Raw genomic sequence first — 24,992 nt, forward strand, 5'->3', positions numbered from 1 at the left:
TGAACGCCATAAATGAACGCAGTGATGGGAAAACAAACGCGAGTCTGACTTAAATGGGCTAAACACCATAGGTGTGAAAACACCCTAAGACTGTGTAATTGGAGTATTCTCAGTAATCTGAGTAATCTTCATGTAAACAGTTGGTTTTTACGCTGTGTTGTGGACTGAATATTTTTAAGTATTGGAGTACCTGTAACAGCTGTTACCATGGTTACTGCTCATCATGTACTAATGTTCAATCGACTTGAAACAATCCACTTCCTGTACAGATGTTTCTAACATGGTGGGCAGGTCAGAAGGGTCTGTGGCCACATTTTCTACAGGTGCACCAGATCTTCTGCACTAGTCAAAAGTGGACAGACCGACATGATCTGTCACTCTGTTGTCCTCCAGTGAGTCAGAGAATGACTCATATGACCTGTATGTGATGCCAGCGATGTTTAAAAATAAAAGAAAATAAAGCTTTTATTCTGAAGAGTATTACATTTTTATTTCACCTGTAAAGTCAGACAGGTGGGACATTTGGGCTCTGTGCCTCCTTCACCAACTCCAGTAACAGGTGAGCACATCTGTCAAGATTTCTTCTTCTCTGTTATTATTAGCTGCAGGTGACCTCACGGTGTGTTCAAAGCTCTCTGTGTAAAAACTGCTTTTCTGGAATCACTCCTCTGTCCCTCCACTGTTCTGGTCACAGAGATCCATGCGGTTCTCTGAGATCCTGACTGCGTGTCGCTCAGATGGTGCGTCTGCTGAATTTGGACTAGTTGCAGCTGGATAGTGTAGTGGTAAAACTACACACCTCTGGAGTGCAGGTCACAAATTCAGTTCCCACCCAGTATCCAAGTAAGGGTTCTGGCTAGATCCCTCATTCTAAAAAACCAGCCCTGGAGTGACGCGGCTATGTCTGCAGCCTGTCCGCAGTTCAGGACACAAGCATTTCACCACATGTTCACTATATGTTGTACTGTGTATGTGACAAATAAAATCTGTATCTGTGTCTGATAAAAGGGTGGAAATAGAACGATAGTGGTGTTCACGAGAATGGGACATAAAAAAAATGTTTGACGTTTGCAGCCTGTCTGTGTTTTTCCAACACTGGCTTTCACCTCCAGTCTCTGATGTTAGAGGGCGCTCTCCTGCGCGCCTGGTGGAGGCAGTGTTGCCAACTAAGCGAGTTTGTCGCTATATATAGCGAGTTTTCAGACCCCCTTAGCGACTTTTTTTCTAAAAAGCGACTAGCGATAAATCTGGCGGCTTTTTCTGGTGTTATTGGAGACTTATTTATGACGACTTTTTGACGTGAAAGTGCGTATCGCTCTTACTCTCAATAAGCAGCGGTGCTGCCGTGGACACCTCGCCCGTTCCAAAGCGCTCACGGGCGGAGGTAGTCCTCCCCCAGCTGCTATCAGGGCAGAAGATGTTCACACCTATGCGTCCAAACTGCAAATGAATTGCGCATGAGCGAAGCCGCTGCTCCCGCACTGACTGTGACGCAGTCAGTTCTTTTACTCTTATGCTGTTTTATGGATCACAAGGTTTAAAACTACTAATAAACACACACTCACACAAAGTAACTCCACCAGGGTGCCAATTTCGGGTCACTGTTGCCGGTCCAAGCCCGGATAAAGGATCAGGGTTGGAATTGTGACATTAAAAAAACAATAACTGCTAAAAGAAATGTAATTTTTAGTTCTAAATAAATTCTAAATGCATTTACAACGTTTTTTAATCACTTTATGTCTCTTCTACGATGTTATTTCTCTCTCCAACAACGTAGGTTACAATTACATTAGCATGACCAATTATGCAAATTTGGCAATGACGTCATTTAGCGACTTTTAGGACAGCCATTAGCGATTTTCCTTACTGAGGAGTTGGCAACACTGGGCGGAGGCCCCCTTCATGTAAACGCAACATCGCTCCGTCAGCACGAGCCGTTCAGAGACTCTGCTGTGGTCACGTGACTGCACTGCTTCCAACGCGCGCAAACACATTCGGGGGGACTGTAAACGGGCGCGTTCGGAGGCCTGTCCACAACAACTGCACTGCGCATGCGCGTCTCCCACAGGGGTTTGGCGCGCTGCCTGCGTGCCTCCGCAGAGTGAGCGTGCTGGCGCAAAGCTCGTCACCGTCACAACAACAACAACAGCAGGACAAAGTGTCGCGACCTCCCCCCCCCTCCCGCCGGAGCCGACCCCCTCCCCCGACGGACGCCCCCGGTCTCGTGTCACGGTAAGACTCGCTCGCGGACCCGCGCGCCCCTGGTCCCGCCGCGGCCGCCGTTTCCGCGGGGATGCTGCGCGCTCTCGAGCCGTTCATGGCCGCTCGAGCTCCGTGTGGCCGAGGCCGCGGCGCCGTGGCTGCTCGCGTGCCTGCGTGTTGGTCCCGGGGACGGCGGAGCGGTGGCCCGCGAGCCGGTGAGCGCGCGGGTTAGCGAGAAACTCCATCTTCTCTCCGTCCTGCCCGCCATTTCACGCGCACTGACCGGGGCCCGCTCACGCACCGGTACCAAGTACAGATGGCGGAAGTATCGGTGATCCGACTAACGGCCACGCGACTTTCCCCGATCCTCACCGAGTGCCGTTCAGACCGGAATTGGCTGGCTTCATCCCGGGTTGGACCGGTACCGGGACAGGCTATCCCGGGCCGGGCTGTACCGGAACGCTCCGATCAACGATCGATATTAACGGCTACATGCTAACAGCTAGCCTGCTCTCGTCTCCTCAGCTCGACTCGCAGCGTGCACGCGTTCCATGCGCGTGTCCGCTGTATAAGAGCTGCATGTACTGCGCGCGCGTGTACCCGAGTCTGGTATTACAGCAGCACGTGACAGCTGGATCAACGACAGCATTGATGATTATCAGCGTATTGATCTGCTGATCGAACATTGATCACGTGTTGTTTGTTAAGCCAATTGGCTGCAGTTCTGCTCAGAATTCCTGGATTACAGCAGTTTGAAATAAAGCTGTTGAAAAGTGTTTCACCTTTGACCTCAGCCTTACCACTTCCTATGTCCTAGCCTTGTTTCCTTTCCTTAGAGCAAGTGTGGAATCGTCCCAAGCAAAACCTCCGTCCTCAGACTGTTCGTCAGTAGGTCAGAATCAGATATCAGAATACTTTATTAATCCCTGGAGAAAGTATTTTGATTACAGTGCTCCAGTACAAACAGTAACAAAGACAGGCATTACAAGAAGTAAGACACTATATACTACACCAGGGGTGTCCAATCCCAGTCCTCGAGAGCTACCGTCCTGCAGGTTTTAGATGCATCCTTGTTTTGACACACCTGAATCAAATGAATGGCTTGTTATCAGGCCTTTGCCAAACTTGATGGCATGCTGAAGAGGTAATCAAACCATTAGGGATGCATCTAAAAACTGCAGGACAGTAGCTCTCGAGGACTAGGATTGGGCACCCCTGTACTACACTATATATATACTACTCCGCCTAGGCTGCACTGTCGAGCGCAGATCCACTGAGCGCAGCGTGCTCTTTTGGGGGGTGGGGTGGGCAAGCTTACGAGACAGAAGCTAAGCTCATTGCAACATGGCAACTTCCTCAACACTGCCTGAAATTGAGCCTCCCCCACCCTCAATCAGATCTGGCCTTTGGAACTATCTTGGTACATATGTATATACATATATATATCTATATCTATCTGTGTGTGTGTGTGTATATATATATATATATATATATATATATATTAGGGGTGCAACGATACACAAAATTCACGGTTCGGTTCGGTTCAATACTTTGGTGTCACGGTTCGATATTTTTTCGATACAAAAAAATGTTCATGTCTTTTTAATTTGTCATTTATTAAAATTATAAATATATATTTTAACTCAAAAGTACAGTTTTTAAATTTAACCCTAACCCTTGTGCGTGTTTTTTATTTTGACAACGAATGCGCACCTGCGGACCACTTATGTGCACCCCTGGTTATATAGCTCATCATATCGCAGCCACAGAAATTATTTTGTCCATGAAACCATAAAGCTGCACTTTCTTTTTGCCTTATAGTCTGATTTGTCATAACTTTTCCGTTTTGTGGTAAGCTTTTCTTTGGCTGTCACTTCTCCACCCTGACCTGTCTTATTTGGCCCAGCAGAACTAAAATATATATCCTGCTGCTTTTACACACGCACTCACATAACGCTCAGCGATTCTCTGCGCGATCAACCTCTCACATGTTTAAGCTTGCTGCGGGAGATTTCACTTGTCATGTTTGCGTAGTAAGCTAACGATTGATAAGACGATGTCATAGGAATTGGTGCACAAATTATCGTCACTCACCAATCAGTACTGTCGCTCTCTATACACAGTTTGCGCGATTGCAAAGTGAAAGCAAAACAACAAGCGCAAATTCAAACGCGATTTCAATATGTCACATATTGACAGTGGCTCACCGATGCCAATGACATAATTACCCAGCTACATTTCCGAAAGAATGCAAAAGCATTGACATATATTTTTCCTTCCTACAATAGCCCGACGGGCAGGGCAGAGATAGATTTTGGTAGCCCAACTGGAAAAATCGCTAGCCCCGGGACGTCGGGCTAGCGATATTGCGAGCCCTGTATCTGATTGAGGAATCACTCATCTTTGGAAAAGAGAGTTTATTACAGAGAAATGGCTCTTTCCAAAATAAAAGCTATACTATACGCTTCTTCTGGGCTATATTCTCAGCAGCATATTAAACATATCAGGTCCCCATAAGGAGAATCATGTGCTAACGGCTGTCTAAATGACTCGGGTAAAGTTTGTAGCAAGCATGCTTGTTGTTTTTGTCTGCTTCCACTTGTCTTTGCACTAGGATGATGTAAATGTGCAGTCATATTCGTTGTGTTCCCACTAGTGCTTTCAGGTTAATCTCGTTGAAATGACCTTAACGCCACAACACGGCAAATCTCCGTTAACGAGCTACCCCATATCGCCCCGTGCATGGGGCTAGACGGCCAACACGTTAACGAGCTAACTGCGCTAACACACTAGTTCCCACCCATGTAATTGAGCATTGCGTGGCACATCCAACATACTGTTTTACTTTAGTCCATGACGCGCTTACCTTCAGGGTCATACGTCACATGAAAACCAAAAATTCCAAACGCCAGATCTGAATGAGGGTGGGGGAGGTTCAATTTGCCATGTTGCAAGGAGAGCTTAACTTCTGTCTCGCTAGCTTGCCCTGCGCTCTTCCTTCTGACGATGCTGTCTGTGTTGAGCGCTCAGTGGATCTGGGCTCGACAGTGCAGCCTAGGCGGAGTAGTCGAACGCAGATTCACTGAGCGCTCAACACAGACAGCATCGTCAGAAGGAAAGTTGATAAAATAAATTACAAATTTTGTATCGTTCGATACATATGCGTACCGAACCGAAAGCACTGTATCGAACGGTTCAATATCGATACGAATATCGTTGCACCCCTAATATATATATATATATATATATATATATATATATATATAGATAGATATAGATAGATATAGATACATATATAGATATGTATATGTATAGAAGTCACTTATTGATAAATGTCTGAATAAGAAAGAAGAGCATGTGCAAAAAGGGTGTAGCTGTTGCAGTATACAGTGTGTTAAGAGGATGACTAAAGCTGGGCACACACTGCGATTTTTTTTTCAGTTGCGTTATTCAGCTTCTGCTCAAACTGTACGATTGACTCGCAGGGGTTAGAAGTTCGTAGGTCACGATGCAGGGCCTCACACTATACGGCCCGATGCTCTGATGCAACCCGAGTGCTCACACTGTGCGTCCATACCATGAAGGTTATCTGTCGCTCGCTCTCCCCCTCTCTGTCTTTCACTCACACAGACACACACCACCATCAACTTTGCTAAATTGCTAATGAAAAATCAGGCAGCTGTGATTGAGCAGCAATGTAAATCCAACTATTTTCACGGTTGTTGTGGTCATGATAATTTTGTGAGGCCACATCGAAAAGGCTCGGATGAGCTTTCCAAAGTTCTACAAGTGCCTCCATCGCTTGTGTCCAGATCACACGCTGCACTACCATGCTGCTCCGTCTTTTTCACCAACGTTTATTTGTTTGCGCGTGCGCAGTGTGAACGGCTGTGGTGACACTCACGACGGTCATGTGGATTTCAAACCGGGAGCTGGTCGTGAGGTGTTAATCGCTTCTCATTACCCCACGTATACTACACGACGCACGGTGAAGGCCAAAATCGGGCCGATCACCAAAACGTTCGCACGACTCAAAGATCGGCTCAAAATGGGCCAAACGTCGCACAGTGTAAGCCCAGCATTGTACAGGGATGGTGTATATCAGCTGTTCAAACAGGTGGAACAACTGCGTCCTGATCCTCAGAGTTCTGTCTTATATCCAAAGCACACTGAGCCTCAGCTCATGTGTCTGAACTGCCGGGAATATTGAGCCACTAATTTGCTCTGCTAAAAACATAGCTGGCTGCTTTTTCTTTGTAAAGAAGTGACTGTTAGGGGATTAGAATAAGTTACCTTACATAGCACAAGATGAAATCTCACATTATTATATTTTTCTGCTGTGGAACTCCTTTCCTCCACCCTGTTTGGGATTTGCAGTAACAGTCCTCCATCATCACTGATCCCAGCTGACATGAAGCATGAGTCCTGAAGACTGTTAAGTCCTCTAAGCACACGCTGATCAGTTCATGTAGATCACAGTCTTGAGTAGGGCTGGGCCATATTATACCGTTCACGGTAATACTGGTACAATGCTAGGCAACGATAAGAAAATGAAATACTGCGATAGAATATGGGTAAAACGCGCATGCGCAGTGCCGAAAAAGTGCGGCGGTAACGGAGAATGACAATGGGGAAAGCAGATTGTTGAGTGAAACGGATGAACCAGAATTAGTTTGTAAAAATGGTGCAACTTAACTGGTTTGGTGTTTGTCCGTCAGATACACAACAAAGCACATTTTTTTTGTAGAACATGCAAGCGGGCCGTCGTTATTGCCGTATTTGTCGCACTAAGGTGCTCGTAAATCTGGGAGTAATCTGGGTCCTAAACTCCGTCCTTTAAGGTCCCGAAGTCAAACGAACACTGCAGCATCACTGAGAGTTAAAAACTGTCTAAATTCTTCCATCTTTAATAAAATGATCAGCGTTGCTGCTTTACCAGGTGTAACTATGAAGTTTAACATCAAGGCATCCATGAAAACAGAATTCGTTACATTTAACGGAGTTAGAAGTTAGCGGAAGTTAGCTCGCTAGTTTTGCTAGTTACCTAAGCATGTTATAGCATGTTCTGACTGAGAGATTTCAGAAAAAATTCAAACGTACAGCTCTGCTATCACTTCCAACATAAATGAAGACAGTGACGTTTGTAGGGTTACTGAAGTTGGGCTAGCTGGTGTTTAATGCTGTGCTACGTGATCGCTAGCGACACAGCTATGTTAGCATAACATAAACAAAAAGTTAACGTGAGGGTTCCTGATGGTTGGAGACAAATGCAATCGCATGGCAGGATGCTGTAAACCAAACTTCAGTCAGGAGAACAACTGAGATAATCCATCCACAATATGAGGTTAATCATTAATATACTGCAACAACATGGGAATAGAGCAGCTGTGATAGAATACAGCATTAATGAATCAATGGTACAGAAGTGGAGGAAGCAAGAAGAATGAGTTCAATAAAGTTTGATTTATCTGACTGCTTTGTTTCGCTTGATGTGCCTTATAATCTCGTGCACCTTATGGTCCGAAAAATACATATTTGATGTTTTTATTTGGCACACTGCAGTTTAATGTAGCAAAGCACCTCTTTTTAACTTCAGTGGATATTATACATGGTTATGCTCAGGATATGTCAGCCCATTTCTACTGGAAATGCCCTTTGGTTAAACTTCAGCAAGGAATTTACTTTTACACTGTTAAATGTTTATATAGCTTTAATGCACATAAAAAAAAAACAGCTGCTTGTTTAAGTGAAATAAATGGATGGGTGTTTTTGCGCTAGTAAAGTCGTGAGTTGTATTTTGTCTCGCAGAAATTATATTGTCAGTTATATCGTTATCGCAAATTTTCAAATATATATCGTGATATATATTTTTGGCCATATCGCCCTGCTCTAGTGTTGAGCTCATACAGCGTTCTTCACACAGCGACGACTCAACGGGAAGTAGTTTTATTCTAGCTGTGTGATGTACAGTTGTGAGTTTAACAGCTGCTGATAAAAACTGTAAATATGTCAGCACGTTACCGATGAAATAGAAAATGCAGTTATGATGAACACATGATATTACGTCGATGTTTTCATGAAAGATTAGGACTGTGGACAGCTATCTAAAGGATGCTCCGGTGTCTCCTCTGCTTAAGGACGCACTGAAGCTCCTTTCCTTAGTATGTGGGACAGCTCTGATTATGGCCACCACATAGATACTTTCGGGTCACGTCTCTCAGTGAAGAACTTTCACTAGCAAAATGGACTCAGTGGGTTCAGTGAGCTGACAGGAAGTGACATCATGAACAGTTAGTGGTGGTTGATGTGACAGGAAGTTCAAAGATGAATCATCATTACGCTGATGGTGCGATCTCAAACATCGACTGTTTTTAAGAATCCAAACAATCTGAAGGGAAATCTTTAAAACAGCACCGTGAGTCGGAGGAGGCCTGTGAACATGTGACACATGGATCACATGACCTGACAATAAAAGCCTGCTCACATGTTTGCAGTGAAAGGCTTTTAATTTGAAATAATACAGGAAGTTTATGTATAAGGGTTGGAGCAGGTCAGGTCTGCTGATTGGAAGGTCGGCGGTCCGATCTCTGGCCGCTGCAGTCTGCGTACCCTTGTTTCTCCATTAGAGTGTGAATGAGTGTGATTGGGAGACAGAGGCGCGTTGTATGTAGCGCTCAAAGAGAAGTGCTACATAAGAACCAGTCCATTTACCACAAACAGCATGATGCAGTTAAACAGACCGAACAGTAACAGGTGACCAGGTTGCTATGGTAACAGACACCATCCAGCTGTGTACTGCAACTCCATTTACACTGTTGTAATGTCAGAGCTGATGTCATCTGTGTTCAGTATCATGTGACGTATCACGTGATCAGCTGTGACCTCATGCAAACAGCTACAGATGTTCTTCCTCGCTAGTGTCGTTAGCTAACCATCAACACCTGGTTGTTGCTGGAGCCGGGGCATCGCCTCGGTCATCGCTGAAGGTAGAAATGGTGTCCTGGAGCTCCTCTGACATAGAACGCTGATCATTCATGCCTGAAGCCTTAGGATGGGGAAGGTATAGATCAGAGACACGAGGAGAACCTCACATGATTGTAATGTAAAAACGGGTGTTGATGATGTCACACATTTTGATTGGTCAGGTGGTTTCAGTCCTGGGGGATAATACTAGCTGTAAGTATCATTACCCCCTGACCAGACCAGGGTGCTTTGAACCTGATCACGTGATCTGTACCTGTTCTCAGATGGCGGAAATGGTGAAGTACGTGGACGACGAACATAAGAGCATCTTCTTGAAGCTGCTGAACGAGCAGCGGCTCGAGGGCGAGCACTGCGACATTGCCGTGGTCGTCGAAGACGTCAAGTTCCGTGCTCACCGCTGCGTCCTCGCCGCCTGCTCCAACTACTTTAAAAAGCTCTTCAAAAAACACGAGGTACCTCAAAAATACATCTATGTACTTAATGAGTACTTCGAACACAAAGTATTGTACAGATTTTTTCAGTTTTATTAGTATAGTGCCAACAACAGTTGCCTCAGGCAAGTTAGATAGTAAGGTAAAGAGTACAATAAATACAGTTTACCTGGTGAAGGCCAACTGTGCAAGGTGACACCAAGGTCCCCGTCAGCAACATCTTATTAACATTTAAATCTACAACACATTTAATTTCATCATTTCATTTTAGAGGATCATCATTTAGCCTGGAGAAATAGTTTGCTGCTTTATAAGAAAGCCCTCCGCAAAGCCAGAACATCTTACTATTCGTCACTGATTGAAGAAAATAAGAACAACCCCAGGTTTCTCTTCAGCTCTGTAGCCAGGCTGACAAACAGTCAGAGCTCTGTTGAGCCAACCATCCCTTTAACGTTAACTAGTAATGATTTCATGAACTTCTTCACAAATAACATTTTTATCATTAGAGAAAAAATGACCAATAATCATCCCACAGATGTAATATTATCTACAGCTACTCTTAGTACCATTGATGTTAAGTTAGACTCTTTTTCTCCAATTGATCTTTCTGAGTTAACTTCAATAATTACTTCCTCCAAACCATCAACGTGTCTTTTAGACCCCATTCCTACAAAACTGCTCAAAGAAGTCCTGCCATTGATTAATTCTTCGATCTTAAATATGATCAACCTATCTCTAATAATCAGCTATGTACCACAGGCCTTCAAGCTGGCTGTGGTTAAACCTTTACTCAAAAAGCATCTCTAGACCCAGCAGTCTTAGCTAATTATAGGCTGATCTCCAACCTTCCTTTCATATCAAACATCCTTGAAAGAGTAGTTGTCAAACAGCTAACAGATCATCTGCAGAGGAATGGCTTATTTGAAGAGTTTCAGTCAGGTTTCAGAGCTCATCACAGCACAGAAACAGCTTTAGTGAAGGTTACAAATGATCTTCTTATGGCCTCTGACAGTGGACTCATCTCTGTGCTTGTCCTGCTAGACCTCAGTGCAGCGTTCGATACTGTTGACCATAATATCCTATTAGAGTGATTAGAACATGCTGCAGGTATTACAGGTACTGTGCTGCAGTGGTTTGTATCATATCTATCTAATAGACTCCAGTTTGCACATGTAAATGGAGAGTCCTCTTCATAGCTTAACAGCTGTGTGCTGTGTCCCAATTCAGGGTATAATGGTTACACACACACAAACACACAGTAACACATGATATGTGTATATATATGTATGTATGTATGTATGTGTATATGTATGGTGACTGCAGTTCACTTCATGGCCTCCAGGGGTTCCCGAGTGTGTTCTGGTGAGATGTCTCACCTGTACATGTGTGTCTTCTCAGGTGGACAACTCATCAGTGATTGAGATTGACTTCATCCGCTCTGACATCTTTGAGGAAGTCCTGAACTACATGTACACGGCGAAGATCTCTGTGAAGAAGAAGGACGTCAACCTGATGATGTCATCAGGCCAGATCCTCGGCATCCGCTTCCTTGACAAACTCTGCTCTCAGGTAACACACACAGGCGACACACAGACAGGTAGTCCACATACAAGTGAAGCGTGTACACAGGTAACGCACATGCAGGTAGCATAAAATGCATGTAACACACAAGCTGGTGACACACACAGGTAACAGGTGTTGGTGGGTGTGTCCTCAGAAGCGAGATGTGTCGTCGGAGGACAAGGAGAAGTTTCCCTATGACATCGTAAAGATGGCGCTGCCGCCTGAGGCTCAGCTGGCCGCCGACTCGGAGGTACGGATTAACCCATTGTTTACCAGTTAACTGTCAGAGCCTGTACTTTGTAATCTGATTACTGTTGTGTGTAGGTGCTTGGCGAGCACGATGACACGTCCGCCACAGATGACCTTGTGGAGCCCTCGGCCAATCCGGAGCTGGAGAAGTCTCCCAGTGCAGCGCTGCATGTGCAAGAGGCGATCCTAAAGGAACTGACCAATGAGGATGTGCACAAGGTACACACACTTACACCTAGGGATGGGTATCGTTTAGGTTTTATCCGATACCGGTGCCAAACCGGTACTTTTGAAACAGTGCTGGTGCTTAAACGGTGCTCGAACCGGTGCTTAAAGAATGGAGAACACAAAATTGGTCCAAAAACCTCTCATGTTCAGCTGTTTTTTTGTAAAAAGATAACAATGTTAGCCTTTTCTGCAGCTATGGGGCATATATGGTATCACTCTTGGCTGGAAGCAGTGCTTAAACAATGGAAAAAACACAAACTTTGTCCAAAAACCTCTCATGTTTAGCTGTTTCCCACTTTTTCTTTGGTCATTTTAGCCTTTTTGGCCAGGGTGAAGGGAGCATCTGCCATCAAACAAGAAGACAGCCGCATGTAGCTATGATGATGTTTGCTAGTTCACCTTACATGCATTAATGTAATAACGTGGTTAGCTTACTCAACGTAAATTACACACGAACAACATTAAGCTACTCACACAGAGAAGAACGGCTGCTGCTGCCATCATCATCCTCATCATTTCTGCTACACTGGCAGGGCTAGGGGCCAGGACTCTCCTCTTCGGGTTTTTGGGGGATGTTGCTAACTCCGGGTCCGATAACAGGCACCACACCCGCAGTAGATGCGCTCGGTGTGAGGTCTCGCAGCAAGCTATCAAATACGGCGCATTTCTCGGCTTTTAAAAAAAACGCTATGCGTCGCCAGGTGTTTCATCAGATTCGAGGAGTTACCTCCTTTGACAGTATCACAGTATCACCTTAAAGCACTTGTTGCAGGCTGCTGAGTTTGCATCTTTTGCTGTGAAGTACAGCCAGACTTTTGACCGCTTCGCCTTGGGCATTTTTAATCTGTAGCTCTAAAAGAACGTACGTACCTGGGCCCGCCTACTATCCTCGGAAACGTAAAACGATTGGCTAGAATCTAAAGTGTATCACAGCTCAGGAAAAAAAGCACCGAAATAAAGCACCAAAATGTGCGCTGCTTTTCGGTCTGGTTACTACCGTTTATGTCAGAACCGGTGCCATCATGGCACCGGATACCGGTACCCATCCCTACTTACACCTGAGTATTCCTGTATCCACGGCGACTGTCACTGACACATCATCCATCCAGGTAACCTGCTACGACCAGGATGTGGTGACGGAGATGGAGGCGGAGCCTAAAGAGCTTGGAGCGGAGCATCACGCCACACAGACGCTGACCTTCGCGGACAGCATAGGGGAAGTGAAGGACGAGCAGCCGCCAGGCTGGTCAACGGCGACTGCCGACATGAAGTTCGAATACCTGCTGTACGGACACCGCGAGCAGCTCGCCTGCCAGGTGTGTGGGAAGACTTTCTTGGATGAGAGCAGACTCAGGTAAGTACACACCTCAATGATGAAAATTGATCTTGAAGCCACAGGCGAAGGACACATCTGTCTGTCTCTGCTCAGGAAGCACGAGAAGCTTCACTCGGCCGAGCGTCCGTTCGCCTGTGACATTTGCACCAAAGCTTTCACCACCCACGCTCACCTGAAAGGTAACCACACCCACGTACGTTTGCTTGCTTCTTACTTCGATGCTCCCTGAGGTCACCCTAACCCTCACCTGTCTGTTCAGAACACCTGAAGATCCACGCAGGTTTCAAACCCTACAGGTGTGACGTGTGTGGGAAATCGTTCATTCGCGCTCCGGACCTGAAGAAACACGAACGAGTTCACAGCAACGAGCGGCCCTTCGCCTGCCAGATGTGCGAAAAGGTGAACTCACCTGTCCTCTCACCTGTGCGCCCATCTTCCCTGTCACCATTGTAACCAGTCTGGCTCTCACCTGTCTGCCTGCAGGCTTTTAAACACAAGTCTCACCTGAAGGATCACGAGAGGAGACACAGAGGAGAGAAACCGTTCGTCTGTCCGTCCTGCACCAAGGCCTTCGCCAAGGTACTGCACTCAGTGTATAGAGTACTACATATGGTATATATAGACAGTACTACACACAGTATATAGACTAGAGATGGCACAATACCACTTTTTTATGTCCGATACCAATATCATAAATTTGGATATCTGCCGATACCGATATGAATCCGATATAGAAAGAAAGAAAGTGTACTTTCTTTAGTAGTGTTTTTTAATCAATAAAAATGTTTTTTTAATATCTTGCTGCATTTTGTATAAGTTCATACTCAAGTTTAAATAAACAGCAACACTAAAGCTATTCTGTTATACCTGTATGAAAAAAATACACTGCACCCAAAATATTTCATAGTTCATCAAAACTGATCAATCTAATAAACTTAAACCTGCTTCATCCTCGCTATTCTGGTGTTTTAAAGAGCAAGAAACCTAACTAATAGGGTTCTAAAACATATATCGGTTGTTAAGCTTAACGCTGGAATGCTTTACAAACATTCAGAGATGAACTTACACACTTGCTTTACTTCTCTCTGGGATAACTTCCTCGGAGATGAAATGCTGGTTTGGTAGTGAGGCTACAAATACACAGCCGCTCTATCACGTGATGCACACTGCTGCGACGTTATGAGCCGAGTTACGGCGTGTCGCAAGTTTTGTGAGGGGCTTTTTTGATATTTAATGGATCGGATTACATTTTTTATTTCTCTCCGATATCTGATCCAGTAATTTATGTCAGTATCGGACCGATACCGATACCGATACGTAATATCGGATCGGTCCCTCTCTAGTACATATTATACCATATATACAGTACTGCAATCAGTATATACAAAGTACTGTGTGGTCTTCGTAGTCCTAGTTAAAAATAACACAGCATCCTCTTTTGCATTGTGAGCTTCCTCGCCAAACATTATTATGCAACACCACAGAGCAGTCTTCTTTTAGGTGCCCCACTGTTGCCATTCATCAGCTTTCTTAAATGCAGTGCCCCCTGCTGGTCAGCCTTATCATTACATCAACATCTGCATGTCAACACAAGTACTATACAGAGTATATACAGTACTGCACTAAGTATGTGTAATATTATGCTGTAGTATTACACAGTGTCCGTAGTGCCGGTACGTTTGTGTTGTGGTGTGTTCACTGTCCTTCTGTCATTTCAGGCGTCAGATCTGAAGCGTCATGAGAACAACATGCACAGTGAGAGGAAGCAGCTGAATCCTTTGCAGAGTGACACTGAGACACTGCAGGCTGCTGCCATGGCTGCTGAGGAGCAACATCTGGACTCCATCAGCTGCTCCTAACATCTGGACAGCCCTTTAACCTTTTCTGTTTTCTCACAAACTTTGAACGGACTTTGGCTGTTTGCTAGGAGCCTTTTTCCTGCATCGAGTTGATGCACGTGAACCCAAGTGTAAGATAAACTGAGCGGTCATGTGACTCACATGTTGTCATGTGACCTCCCTCTGGCTACATGTGTGATTTGTAACCTGGCGTGTTTGTCTTTTCAGTTTGAAGCATAAATTTATAAACTGTGTAAATTATAAACACTTCTGCTCAGTTTCATGAGCAATGACAGAGAGAACAGTTTAAATAAAGATTCAACCTTATCGACATGTTCTCCTAAGGTTATTAGCCCAAAAAGGTTCTTCATCATTGGTCACATGACCAATTTAAGACAACACAACAACAAGATGCAGCGACCCAGAGTCTCCATTTCCACTTAGGTCGAAAGTGCAGACTTCAAACTATATACCAGTTTTTAAATTGTGTCAATGGGCCACAAAACCAGAGTTATGATAAAAAAAATACACGCAATGTTTTTTCCTGAACAAAACAGCGGTGTTTACAGCGGGAAGAAACTGCGTTTTCTAAGGACAACGCTAGCAATTGAAAAAAGAAAAAACACCCCTTCCGTATTTTTTGTTAAAGTTTACCATGTCAACCAATCAAAAACTGATATGGCAACATGTGGCACTTGGTTGTTTAGGGAGAGGGGGCAGTTTTAGGAGTGACACCGGCGAGAGAAAGCAGGCGAGCAAAAGAAAGAAAGAGCGAGTTTCCATATGTGAGACATTAGTGATGTTTAGCGTGTTTGGAGGCTGTGGTTAGTGTGTTGTGTAGTTGTTTTGTGTGTCAGTTATACTGTTGAATGTCACATTTGCTCCAAAAAGCCACCAACGGCAGATTCCAGTGTAAACCTGTTCCCACATGGAAAACTGGACTGATGCACCTCCTGCTGTCAGACCTGCAGGTTGATCCCTGTGCTGTTCTCCTCTGTCTGAGAGTGGACAGAAACATTTTTTGGACTGGCACAAATAATTTGTGTGCCTTCTTATTTGATGCAGCACACCTGATTGTTCTGTAAATAGATTTAAATGGTTATATAAAACACGCCTGAAGCCTTGGCTGCATTTTTAGGTGAATAGTACCATATAACTTTGTAGTTTGCAAAACTTGTGCATACTTTTTTAGAAATATACAATTTCTAATTGCATTTCAAGTTATGAAAATGATTCATTAAACATGTTTGAGGTTTTTACAGTAAAAAATATAACTTTTTTTCTACTCGGATTTTACATTTTTTGTCTGAATTTAGATCAATTGTGCAAATACAGTATGTCAAAATGAAAAAATAACTCCAATTTCAGATATTTGAGGTTGTGCTGAAAATAATGATACCAAACAAGGCAAGATAAACAGTTTTTAAAGTTGAAATATAGAAGTAAAATCAAAAGTAGTCAAAAACGGCCGGTTAAACTCACAGCGGGACTGCTACTTCCTGTTGAACGGTTGCTGCATGAGCTCAACATTAAGGCTCAGTGAATAGTAATGCCTTTTGCGGTATTGCAGTCTTTAGAATTAGTTTTTCCCTTCAGTACAAATCTGCTGGGATAACTGATGATGGAGAAATGCTTTCAGCTGCTGCAGACATCAGTAAATCTGACCTTAGATAGTCTTTGTAAAGAAGGAGACTGATCTTGTTTCTATGACCACCATAAAACAATGGGGTCAGAACACCTAGCGAAATCAGATGTGTGCTTTGTAGTCCATCTTCTGCAACTGGTTTCAACATGGCAGACATCCAGCGTGGCACTGGATGCCACGAAGGTAAGGGCTTTTCTCTTTTCCTAAGACCTTCTCCTACCCACTTTTCCTTGATCTCGATGATGCAGGAACAGGAGACGGGAGGAACTTTTGCAGCTTTGTCTCTTTGTCGAGGGCATGTCTGTCTCCCGTTAACATTGGCTGTATCTGGTATGCTCAGTGTTTTGCTCATGCACATTCTGGCCAAACCTCTGGTCTGACGGTAAACTGATGAGAGAGCGCTGCTGCTGGTCTGCTTTCACTGTTCTGAGATCAGCTAGCAAGAAAACAAATGTCAGTGAAAAATTTGTTTTGTCATGTGGCCGACGTGTGTGATGTAAAGATGGGGCACGAATACGTTTTTAATAACGAGTTTCATACATTAACAAGTAAATGTGTGATGATGACCATCTCTGATCAAAGATGAACCGATGCTGGCTCAGCAGCACTTTCAGCATCTGTGAGAACGTCTGAATGTAACCGGCTGCCATGACAACACTAACTTCATTTGAATATTGACCATTAACAATGTCAATACTGATCACACATTTTAATTTTTGAATTAATATTTTAATATGCGTTTGTACGTAGATGTAGGCCTGTGGTTCTGTTTTTCGGGGTCCCAACAGGACTCCAAACATATGCTTTATACAACATCATATTTGATGTATCACATCATGTACTGAAATTAGCTCAACCGCCCCTCCCTGAGCCTGACTCTGCCGGAGGTTTTTGCTCATAGGGGGCATATGATTGTTGCCACTATTGTTGTGATTTGGCGCTGTATAAATAAAACTGAAGTGAATTCAACTGAATATTACAACAGAGACACTAGAGGGACTGACCCAGCCCAACCTGTGAACCTGCTAATTGGTTGGATATTTTTGAATTTAGACTTCCTTTGCTCATTTTTCCCTTCTTAGATGGTTCATTTAGAAGGATTTTGAAAATTAACCCAAGAAATTAGCACTGCCACGACCAACAGGGGAGCTACCATCAACAGGTGGGACTGATAGGATTTGACCTTCAAGGCTACTCAGGTCTGCTTATTGTCTCAGTGTTAGTGAAGAAAACAGCTGGACCTTTTGGAGGTAGGACGCTCACCCACACTGGTTCCATCTGAACTCTGGGCAAATGTCATGGGACCGGAGGTTAGGACTTTCAATCAGAGAGGCAGGACAGACTTCCTGTACAGGGGTCGACGAGGGTATGCAGGGAACTTGAATAAATGTTCAGTTTCTATGCTGTACGTCAGAACAAGATCCAGACTGTGATGAAAGTGGTGGCTTTTACATTTTCAGAGAAAAGTCAGCTTTGAGACTAATCATTTTAGTATCTAGATAATGAAATTGAGTAAGGTGATTGATGGATAACAACGAATGTAGAGTAATGAGGTGGAATGGAAGATTAATACTGCTGCTCCTCCACAGGAGCAACAATGTGGCCTTGTGAGCTTCTCCTTGTCTTTTATTTTGGTGGTTTGGAAGGAAACAGTCTTTTCTCTCCCAACAAGACCAGTGTTTCCACAGAAGGTTTCTGAATTATCCAAATTTCCAAATTAAGGACCACATCATTTTTTGGACACCACTCAGACAGACAGCGAATTATGGAGAGCATGTAGGTAAACATGTCACTCCTGGTGCGACTGGGCAGGGGACCAGAGAAAACGAATTAGTAACCCATTAATTAATTATTAGCTTTCTAACGTCTGATTGAGAGAACTGATTTTATCTTTAATATATCTTTAAAAATGTGATTTATCCATGAATTTATGATCAGCGTTTTATAAAAAACAAAAATCTTTCACTTGTTTCATTTTTTAATTCAGGACATTAAACACATAAACTGTCATGTGTCCGCTTTAGTGACCAGGATATAAAGAGTCCTTTAAATAAGCTGTCCAAAACTTTCAGGTAAAATAAATGTTAATAAACAGAAGTTTACAAACAGCACAATAAACACTGCTTTGGGATTCCTTTCCTTTGAGCTGATCTCTAAACTCTGTCCTTTTCCAAAAGTTCGAGCTGGTAATCCGAACCCAGAGACAAGAGGACATGAAAAGATTCAGCTTATGGAGATCCAAATAAAACATCTGCAGATGCAGAGAGTGAACCGGAACATGTTTCTGAAGATGCAGAAAATAAAAGTGAAGAAAATTAATGAAAAACAGTCAAACTACAAAAGAAAGATCAATGAAAACCTGGAGGAAAGTAAACTTGTTCTGGTAAAATGATCATTAATAATATTCAGATGTTTTCTGAGTTTATCTGTGGAGCAAATAAAATATTTAACCTGAAGGAATTGAAATTGTGTCCTGATACGAGCTGAGCAGCAGAACACACACTGAACACTGGCTGTGTAACTCTAAAGTAGTAGGAAAGAGAAGCAGCAGAGTTTGATTACTGACAGAGACGTTAGTGATGGACTGCGGATGTTATTTCAAATCAAATCTCTTTGTTTGTATTGGGAGTGAAGGAAAGCTTTAATGAGACAAAACAAACTAGTTTTTATGTTTTATACAGTCTGTAATCTGACTACTGTAAAGAGTAACAAACTACAACAGGTAAAGTAATCTGTAACATGTGAAATTCAATAAAAGAAAGGATTAAAAATCAGTATTGTGACGAAGTGAATCGAGCTGCTCCAGCTTCTTACTGAGACAAAATTTAATTGATGCTGAGCAGGTTCAAGCCTGCAGGTCTGTTTCTGCACATCAAACCAAACGTCTACCTTTTATCCTTCATCACTCCTCTTCTTTTTCTTCGCAGGAAATCTAATCTGCAGCTCCATCAGGCAGACCTCCCCTCTGCTCCTCCTCTTCCTCCTCTGCTTTCTCCTGAAGATTTCTGCCTCAGTCTTGATGAGCGTCTTTCACTGAGCACGTCGAGCGACTGAACAGGAGCTGAACAACAACCAATTGCACAGCTTCACATGCCACTTGGTGGTCAGGTGTTGTTACCATGATGACGGTGAGCCGTGCGTTTAGGATGACGGGAAATTCTTCAGCTCTGACTCGTCAAAATCATGTAGTGAAGGAGATGAAGAGGGCAATCTACAGTAAACCTCCTCGAAACAGGATTGGAGCTGCGGTAAGTCTCTGTATCGAATTACTCACTAACTAGTCAAAGGCCACTAACTTATCATTAAACATTAACAGATCAATATCAACCAATAACCATCCAGTAATCATAAAATAGTGACACTTGTTTTTTTTCTGACAGCAAAGTTTCTTCGTCATGTCGGTGTTCGCAGCGGCCATGCTAGCTCCTGCTGCGTGGATCCTCCGTCACCTACCAGAGTACCGCCAAAGGGTGCAGCGGAGTCCCAGGACCTGACCCTCATCTTCATCATTATTACCAGACCCTCATCTTCATCACTGTCAAGCTGACTGTTCTGAAGCTGCTCTCATCTTCCTTGCCACTGTAAACCTATGATGAAGTTTTAAATATCAATAATAAACTTTGATCAGTCTCTGAAAATCAATCACATTTTTGTACTGAAGTTTGCAGGTTTTGTTTATTACAGTCTGAGCATTTTCTACTCATGGAAGCACTGGTAATTATAATGAATGTGGCAGTTGGCTTCTTTCAGTAGAACGTATCTGATGTGCCCTGTCTTTTCTTCGAGGGCTGCTCCTTGTTGGATTGGACTGTTTGTCTCATTTGAATGGCTGAATAAAAGAACAGCAACAGGAAGTGTGTTTGTGCAGGAATGTTTCTGTTTATTTTGCCAGATTTACAGAGTTAATTATTTCCAATGACAGAGAACATCAGTTCCCACGGAAATGACCGGATTAAAATTGAGACAGGAAGTGTTTCTTGTTTTCACACACACGTTCAGATTCTGTGACCGAGCAGAGAAAAAAGGGATTAAACCAAAGAATAGTGAATCAGCCTTGACTGGTCAATGCTCTATCAGTTGTTACATAAGTTAAAATATTGGAGTCAGATCAAAATAAAACTGCTCCCCTGATGTTTATTTTACATCAGTGTTCCCACTATTATCTCTCTCACTTCTCTGAAGAAGAAGAAGAAGAAGAAGAAGAAGAGGAGGCTCTGAGGCCACAAAGTTAAGCTCTATCACAAATGTTGTTTTTGTCTGTATAGAGCAAGGGTGGGGAACTGCAGGCCTGGAGGGCCGGTGTCCTGCCGGGGCCTGTGCCCTTGATCCAACACAGCTGATTTAAATGGCTAAATGAAAGTTCTCCAGAGGCCTGGTAATGAACTAATCATCTGATTCAGGTGTGAAACCTGCAGGACACCATCTGTGAGAATACAGTTACAAATCATGCTTGTAGTTTCTCCCACATACTGCAGAACGACTGCTCACTCTATAACCCTGAATGTTGACGTGGAGAAACCCAACCCTAGGCAGCCAATAGGTCAGTTTATTCACCCTGTTGGATAACTTATAACTTCCACAACCAGATGCCATTTTTTATGGACCCAGATGTTTTACTGCAATTCCAAAGACCATTTCTGTTTTACTCTGCACAACCTTTCCCTTTGTCTTTACAGCAGTCAGTGGATACTGGAAATGTAGCTGAGATATAATATACTGAGTGTGAACATTCTCAAAACTGTATTGTATACAGTTTTTTTTAATAAATAAAAAAAACTATATCCAATACATAAATAAATCCAGTTTCCAGCCAGTCTGTGTCTGTCGTCACAACGCAGTCAACCGTTTGAAATCTGCTACAGAAACACAGACCAGTGACATGTTTTGTAAGTGATGTGATGCCAATCAAATCCTTTATTCAGAGCACATGTGAAAAATAGAAAACTAAAGAGACAAGGGGCCTGTCTCAATAGACCAAGTACTGTTCCAATTCAAAGTACGCATCAAGGCGAGAACGTGAAAAAGTCCCGGATGTGTTCTCGCTCCGCCCGTTTTATCGAGCATGCATCGGCGGTGACTTGTGTGGACTTGGTACAGCTAAATATCCCAGAATGCATTTCGCAAGACCTTTGTGAAAATGGCCGAGGAGAAAACGCATAATTGTATGTTCAATACTACTATTATTGTAATATGCAGTGCATTTTCAATGCATTTTTATGCAATAATATAGTTATTTAAACTTCGAATGCTTAGTAAATTTAACACTACAGACCCTACAGACCCTAATTAAAAATTTCCTATGCCCCTTTTTTGGAGGCGCCTTGCCCGCCAAATACACTGCAAAATCTCCAGTGTTAAATTGACACTAGAAAGTGTCTATATGTGTCCACTCTTTTGAGTGTTAAATTAACACTTTTGACAATACCCCTGGCTATTAAAATTAGGGAAGATTCAAGTATTGTGGGTGTGAACGGAGCGGGGAGAGGACATAAATTATTTCTGTATGCAGACGATATTTTGGAGATGTGTCAGGACCCTACTAACTCTATAACAAAATTGCTAAATGTTATTGGTGAATTCTCTAAGGTATCAGGCTACAAAATTAACTGGCATAAGTCGGAGGCAATGCCAATATCTCAAACTCGTATTGTTAATTCATTATCAGCTTTAAATTTTAATTTGTTACAAAAAGGGATGAAATATTTACTAAATCCGAATGTTGACCGATAATGTAGGAAAACTACTAACTAGGATTAAAACTAATTTGGAGAAGTGGAGCAAGCTGAACTTGACATTATGGGGCAAAGTAAATACAATAAAGATGGCAGTAGCTCCTCTGATCAATTATTTAATTGGAATGATACCAATTTGTATTTCACCATAAATGTTCTCAAGATATGAAAATATGATAAAACACTTTCTTTGGGATGGTGGTAGACCGCGGATCAATCTTGGTCGACTGTACCAACCAAGAAAAGAAGGGGGTCTATCCCTACCCAACATAAAACAGTACAGCATCTCATTTGAAATGTCCAAGCTGTCCAACACTGGGCAGCAACAAATTTGGACCTGGACTGGGTTCTAATGGAACGTGAACTGGTCTTTCCATTCACCCCCATTGAGGCGTTGGCTCAAAAACTGGACAATAAAGGGAATAGAGTAGACAACCCTATTTTAAAGTTTTCAAAAATGGTGTGGCAAGAGGTTCACAAGAGCTGTAATCTGTCCCCATACTTTCAAAAATATGCACCACTGTGGCACAACCCAAAAATAAAAATGGGTAAACAAACAATTTATTGGCCACAGTGGCACAAAAAAATGCATACGATTAATAAGTGACTTATATGAAGATAAGAATCTGACATTAAAGTTTAATTTGGAAGGACCTGGCCATTTCTGGCAATATATACAAATTAGAGACTGTCTGAAAGATAAAATAGAGTTGTCCTGTTGTTGAGGTTGGGGTCATCCTGTAATAGGATGAGCATCCTAAACTCTAAGAAATGACACACTGATGTTGGTAGCATTATGTAAATGTTTTATGTTAAAACTAATGCCACCAACTGATTTTTTAACTTTAAACACAAGTATGTTGTTTTGAATTTAATTAACAACATAATATTTCAATACAACAAAATGCAGTAAATTAAATCCAACGTAAAAAGTTCATTTAAAATGAAGAGCACTTTAATTTAAAGAGGATTGTCCTAATAAGCTCTCCGTACTTCTGAGTTTGCACATGTGCAGTGTGGAAGTTTGATCATCGCCATTTTCAACTGAGACTTGCATATGCTTAGTATCCTGGATAGAATCCATCGCCATCTGAGGATTATTTGGTAAGTACAACAATTTAAGGATGACAAATTTGATTAATGTATACTAACTGATAAACATCTGACACTTTCGAGAATACTTTTGCATTTTTTTTTAAACAAATGATGCCTGGTAAATTTTTTAACACTCTAGCTTGTATACCTCTCTCACGTGTTAGAAGTATGAAGACATTTAACAAATATTGTTGAACCTGCTTCGGTGTAATTTTCCAAAATCTTTTGCGATTCCTGTTAAGGTGAGACTTGCCTACTAAGACCGACAGTTTTAAAATTACTCCCAACATCTACCGCACCTGCTCCCTGACATCAGTAATGACCACCGGGAGCACCAGCGATCCTGTAGTTTGAAGAATGAAATGAATGTATAGTGTATTTTAGAAATGTGCCTCAATTAAGTTGCTACATTGTTTGAAAGAATTCGACTCCCTGTTGATTTCTGGTTTAGTGTCAAACGCAGGGATTTAAGCGATTAACAGTTTGATTTGTAAAGTATAAGACATGTGTTCATCTGTTGTCATTGAAGTGCAGAATAATGTGTAATACTGTTATATATAATGCATTTAACTCCTTGTATCAGTTTCCATTGGCTATCATCGCTACCGAAGACAGGAAATCATCAAAGACATGCCATTCATTGCAGAGGTCAAAAACAGATGGCCTGCCCTGTTTTCAGAGACTGAGGTAATTCTTACTAACTTTGTTATTGCAAGTCATTTTCATAAGAACTTGTATTTGAAGAAGAACGAGTACTGTAAATTGTTAATTTTAAAAGATACAAAATGTTTGACTGAAAGTTGTAACATTCTTGCATGTGGCCTCTAATAAAATTAATAGAGAATACTCTCTAGTTGTAATTTTTAATATGTTTCAGGTTGTTGCAGAGTTCGCCCGCATCACCACGGTCCCTTTGTTGTCGACTTTCATGGCCAAGCTGGACCACTACGCTGACCACCTTCTTAGAGTGTTCAAAAAGAAGGGGGGAACAGCTAAACGCAATATCAACTTAATCATGGCAGCCATGGATGGGGTATGTATTTTAGTTGACCTTGATTGAGCTCTGAAATTATTTGAATGCTTCTTCAACTTCTGTCTGTCATTAATCAGATATTTTTTTCAACTGAATATGTGTATATCTGAATATTTTGTAGATACATGTAAATCAGTGACATGCAGTCAAGTGAGGCACCTTAATGAGAAGTAAAATACTAACAAAAGAGAAATTCAATTTGTACACTAGATTTTAAATTTGCTTTCTGTGTGATTTCAATATTTTTATGGTCAAAATTGCTGTCATTGCGGATTTTCTGTTCAAAGGTAAAACGCTGCGAGGAGGCAATGATGATGCTGTGTCTCACCGCGGACACACACATGCGCAATCCCACTGCTGTTTTTCTAAATCGCCAACGTACATGTTTGATTACACATGTAATACAGATGATGACTTGATGCAGACTACCTCATTTATTTGACGAATGTGTGTTACATGTTTAATGTTATTGGTCATAAATGTGCTGAAAAAATGCATGGAGTGAGGCTGATGGAAGGCAGTGCTGAACCCTAAAGGCAACATGTTTAAAAGGTACACGTATATGGATTCACAGCGTAATCACATTACACTGAGAGCGCCATTGACACAGTGGATAAAGCAGCGCTCTTAGGGAACATCAGTAAATTTCACAAAGG

At 42.5% G+C, this 24,992-nt stretch overlaps 1 protein-coding gene and 2 long non-coding RNA genes across 5 annotated transcripts; all 3 read left to right on the forward strand.

The window, feature by feature from the left end:
* Positions 1-1,971: 1,971 nt before the first annotated feature.
* LOC146380928 (zinc finger and BTB domain-containing protein 14-like) lies at positions 1,972-15,158 on the forward strand. 3 transcript variants are annotated; one of them, XM_084939904.1, is made up of 10 exons: positions 1,972-2,232; positions 9,450-9,638; positions 11,016-11,186; positions 11,335-11,430; positions 11,505-11,648; positions 12,767-13,011; positions 13,087-13,172; positions 13,253-13,392; positions 13,477-13,572; positions 14,712-15,158. In XM_084939904.1, exons 2-10 carry the CDS (start codon positions 9,450-9,452, stop codon positions 14,850-14,852), a joined length of 1,308 nt encoding a protein of 435 aa, XP_084796030.1. In that variant the 5' UTR covers positions 1,972-2,232; the 3' UTR covers positions 14,853-15,158. The 3 variants fall into 3 exon arrangements, with proteins under 3 accessions (XP_084796030.1, XP_084796031.1, XP_084796029.1); XM_084939905.1 differs by lacking the exon at positions 1,972-2,232 and adding an exon at positions 2,333-2,417; XM_084939903.1 differs by lacking the exon at positions 1,972-2,232 and having other exon boundaries at positions 5,515-9,638.
* Positions 15,159-15,271: 113 nt separating this feature from the next.
* On the forward strand, positions 15,272-20,457 carry LOC146380929 (uncharacterized). Its single transcript, XR_014801339.1, has 2 exons — positions 15,272-19,724; positions 19,857-20,457. It is a non-coding gene; the product is annotated as an uncharacterized LOC146380929 (long non-coding RNA).
* A 2,714-nt stretch (positions 20,458-23,171) lies between these two features.
* Positions 23,172-24,385, forward strand: LOC146380930 (uncharacterized). Its single transcript, XR_014801241.1, has 3 exons — positions 23,172-23,312; positions 23,887-23,990; positions 24,181-24,385. It is a non-coding gene; the product is annotated as an uncharacterized LOC146380930 (long non-coding RNA).
* Positions 24,386-24,992: the final 607 nt, after the last annotated feature.

Source organism: Perissodus microlepis, chromosome 9 (assembly GCF_051167445.1).
Source record: "Perissodus microlepis isolate ML-2025 ecotype Zambia chromosome 9, ASM5116744v1, whole genome shotgun sequence".
Classification (NCBI taxonomy): domain Eukaryota; kingdom Metazoa; phylum Chordata; class Actinopteri; order Cichliformes; family Cichlidae; genus Perissodus; species Perissodus microlepis.

Bases quoted from the DNA above. Each gene is read 5' to 3' on its own strand.
- LOC146380928 (XM_084939903.1), top strand. From the start codon at position 9,321: ATGATGTCACACATTTTGATTGGTCAGGTGGTTTCAGTCCTGGGGGAT. The intron at 9,639-11,015 runs GTACCTCAAAAA...GTGTCTTCTCAG, and splicing joins AGCTCTTCAAAAAACACGAG to GTGGACAACTCATCAGTGAT. The intron at 13,573-14,711 runs GTACTGCACTCA...CTGTCATTTCAG, and splicing joins GCACCAAGGCCTTCGCCAAG to GCGTCAGATCTGAAGCGTCA.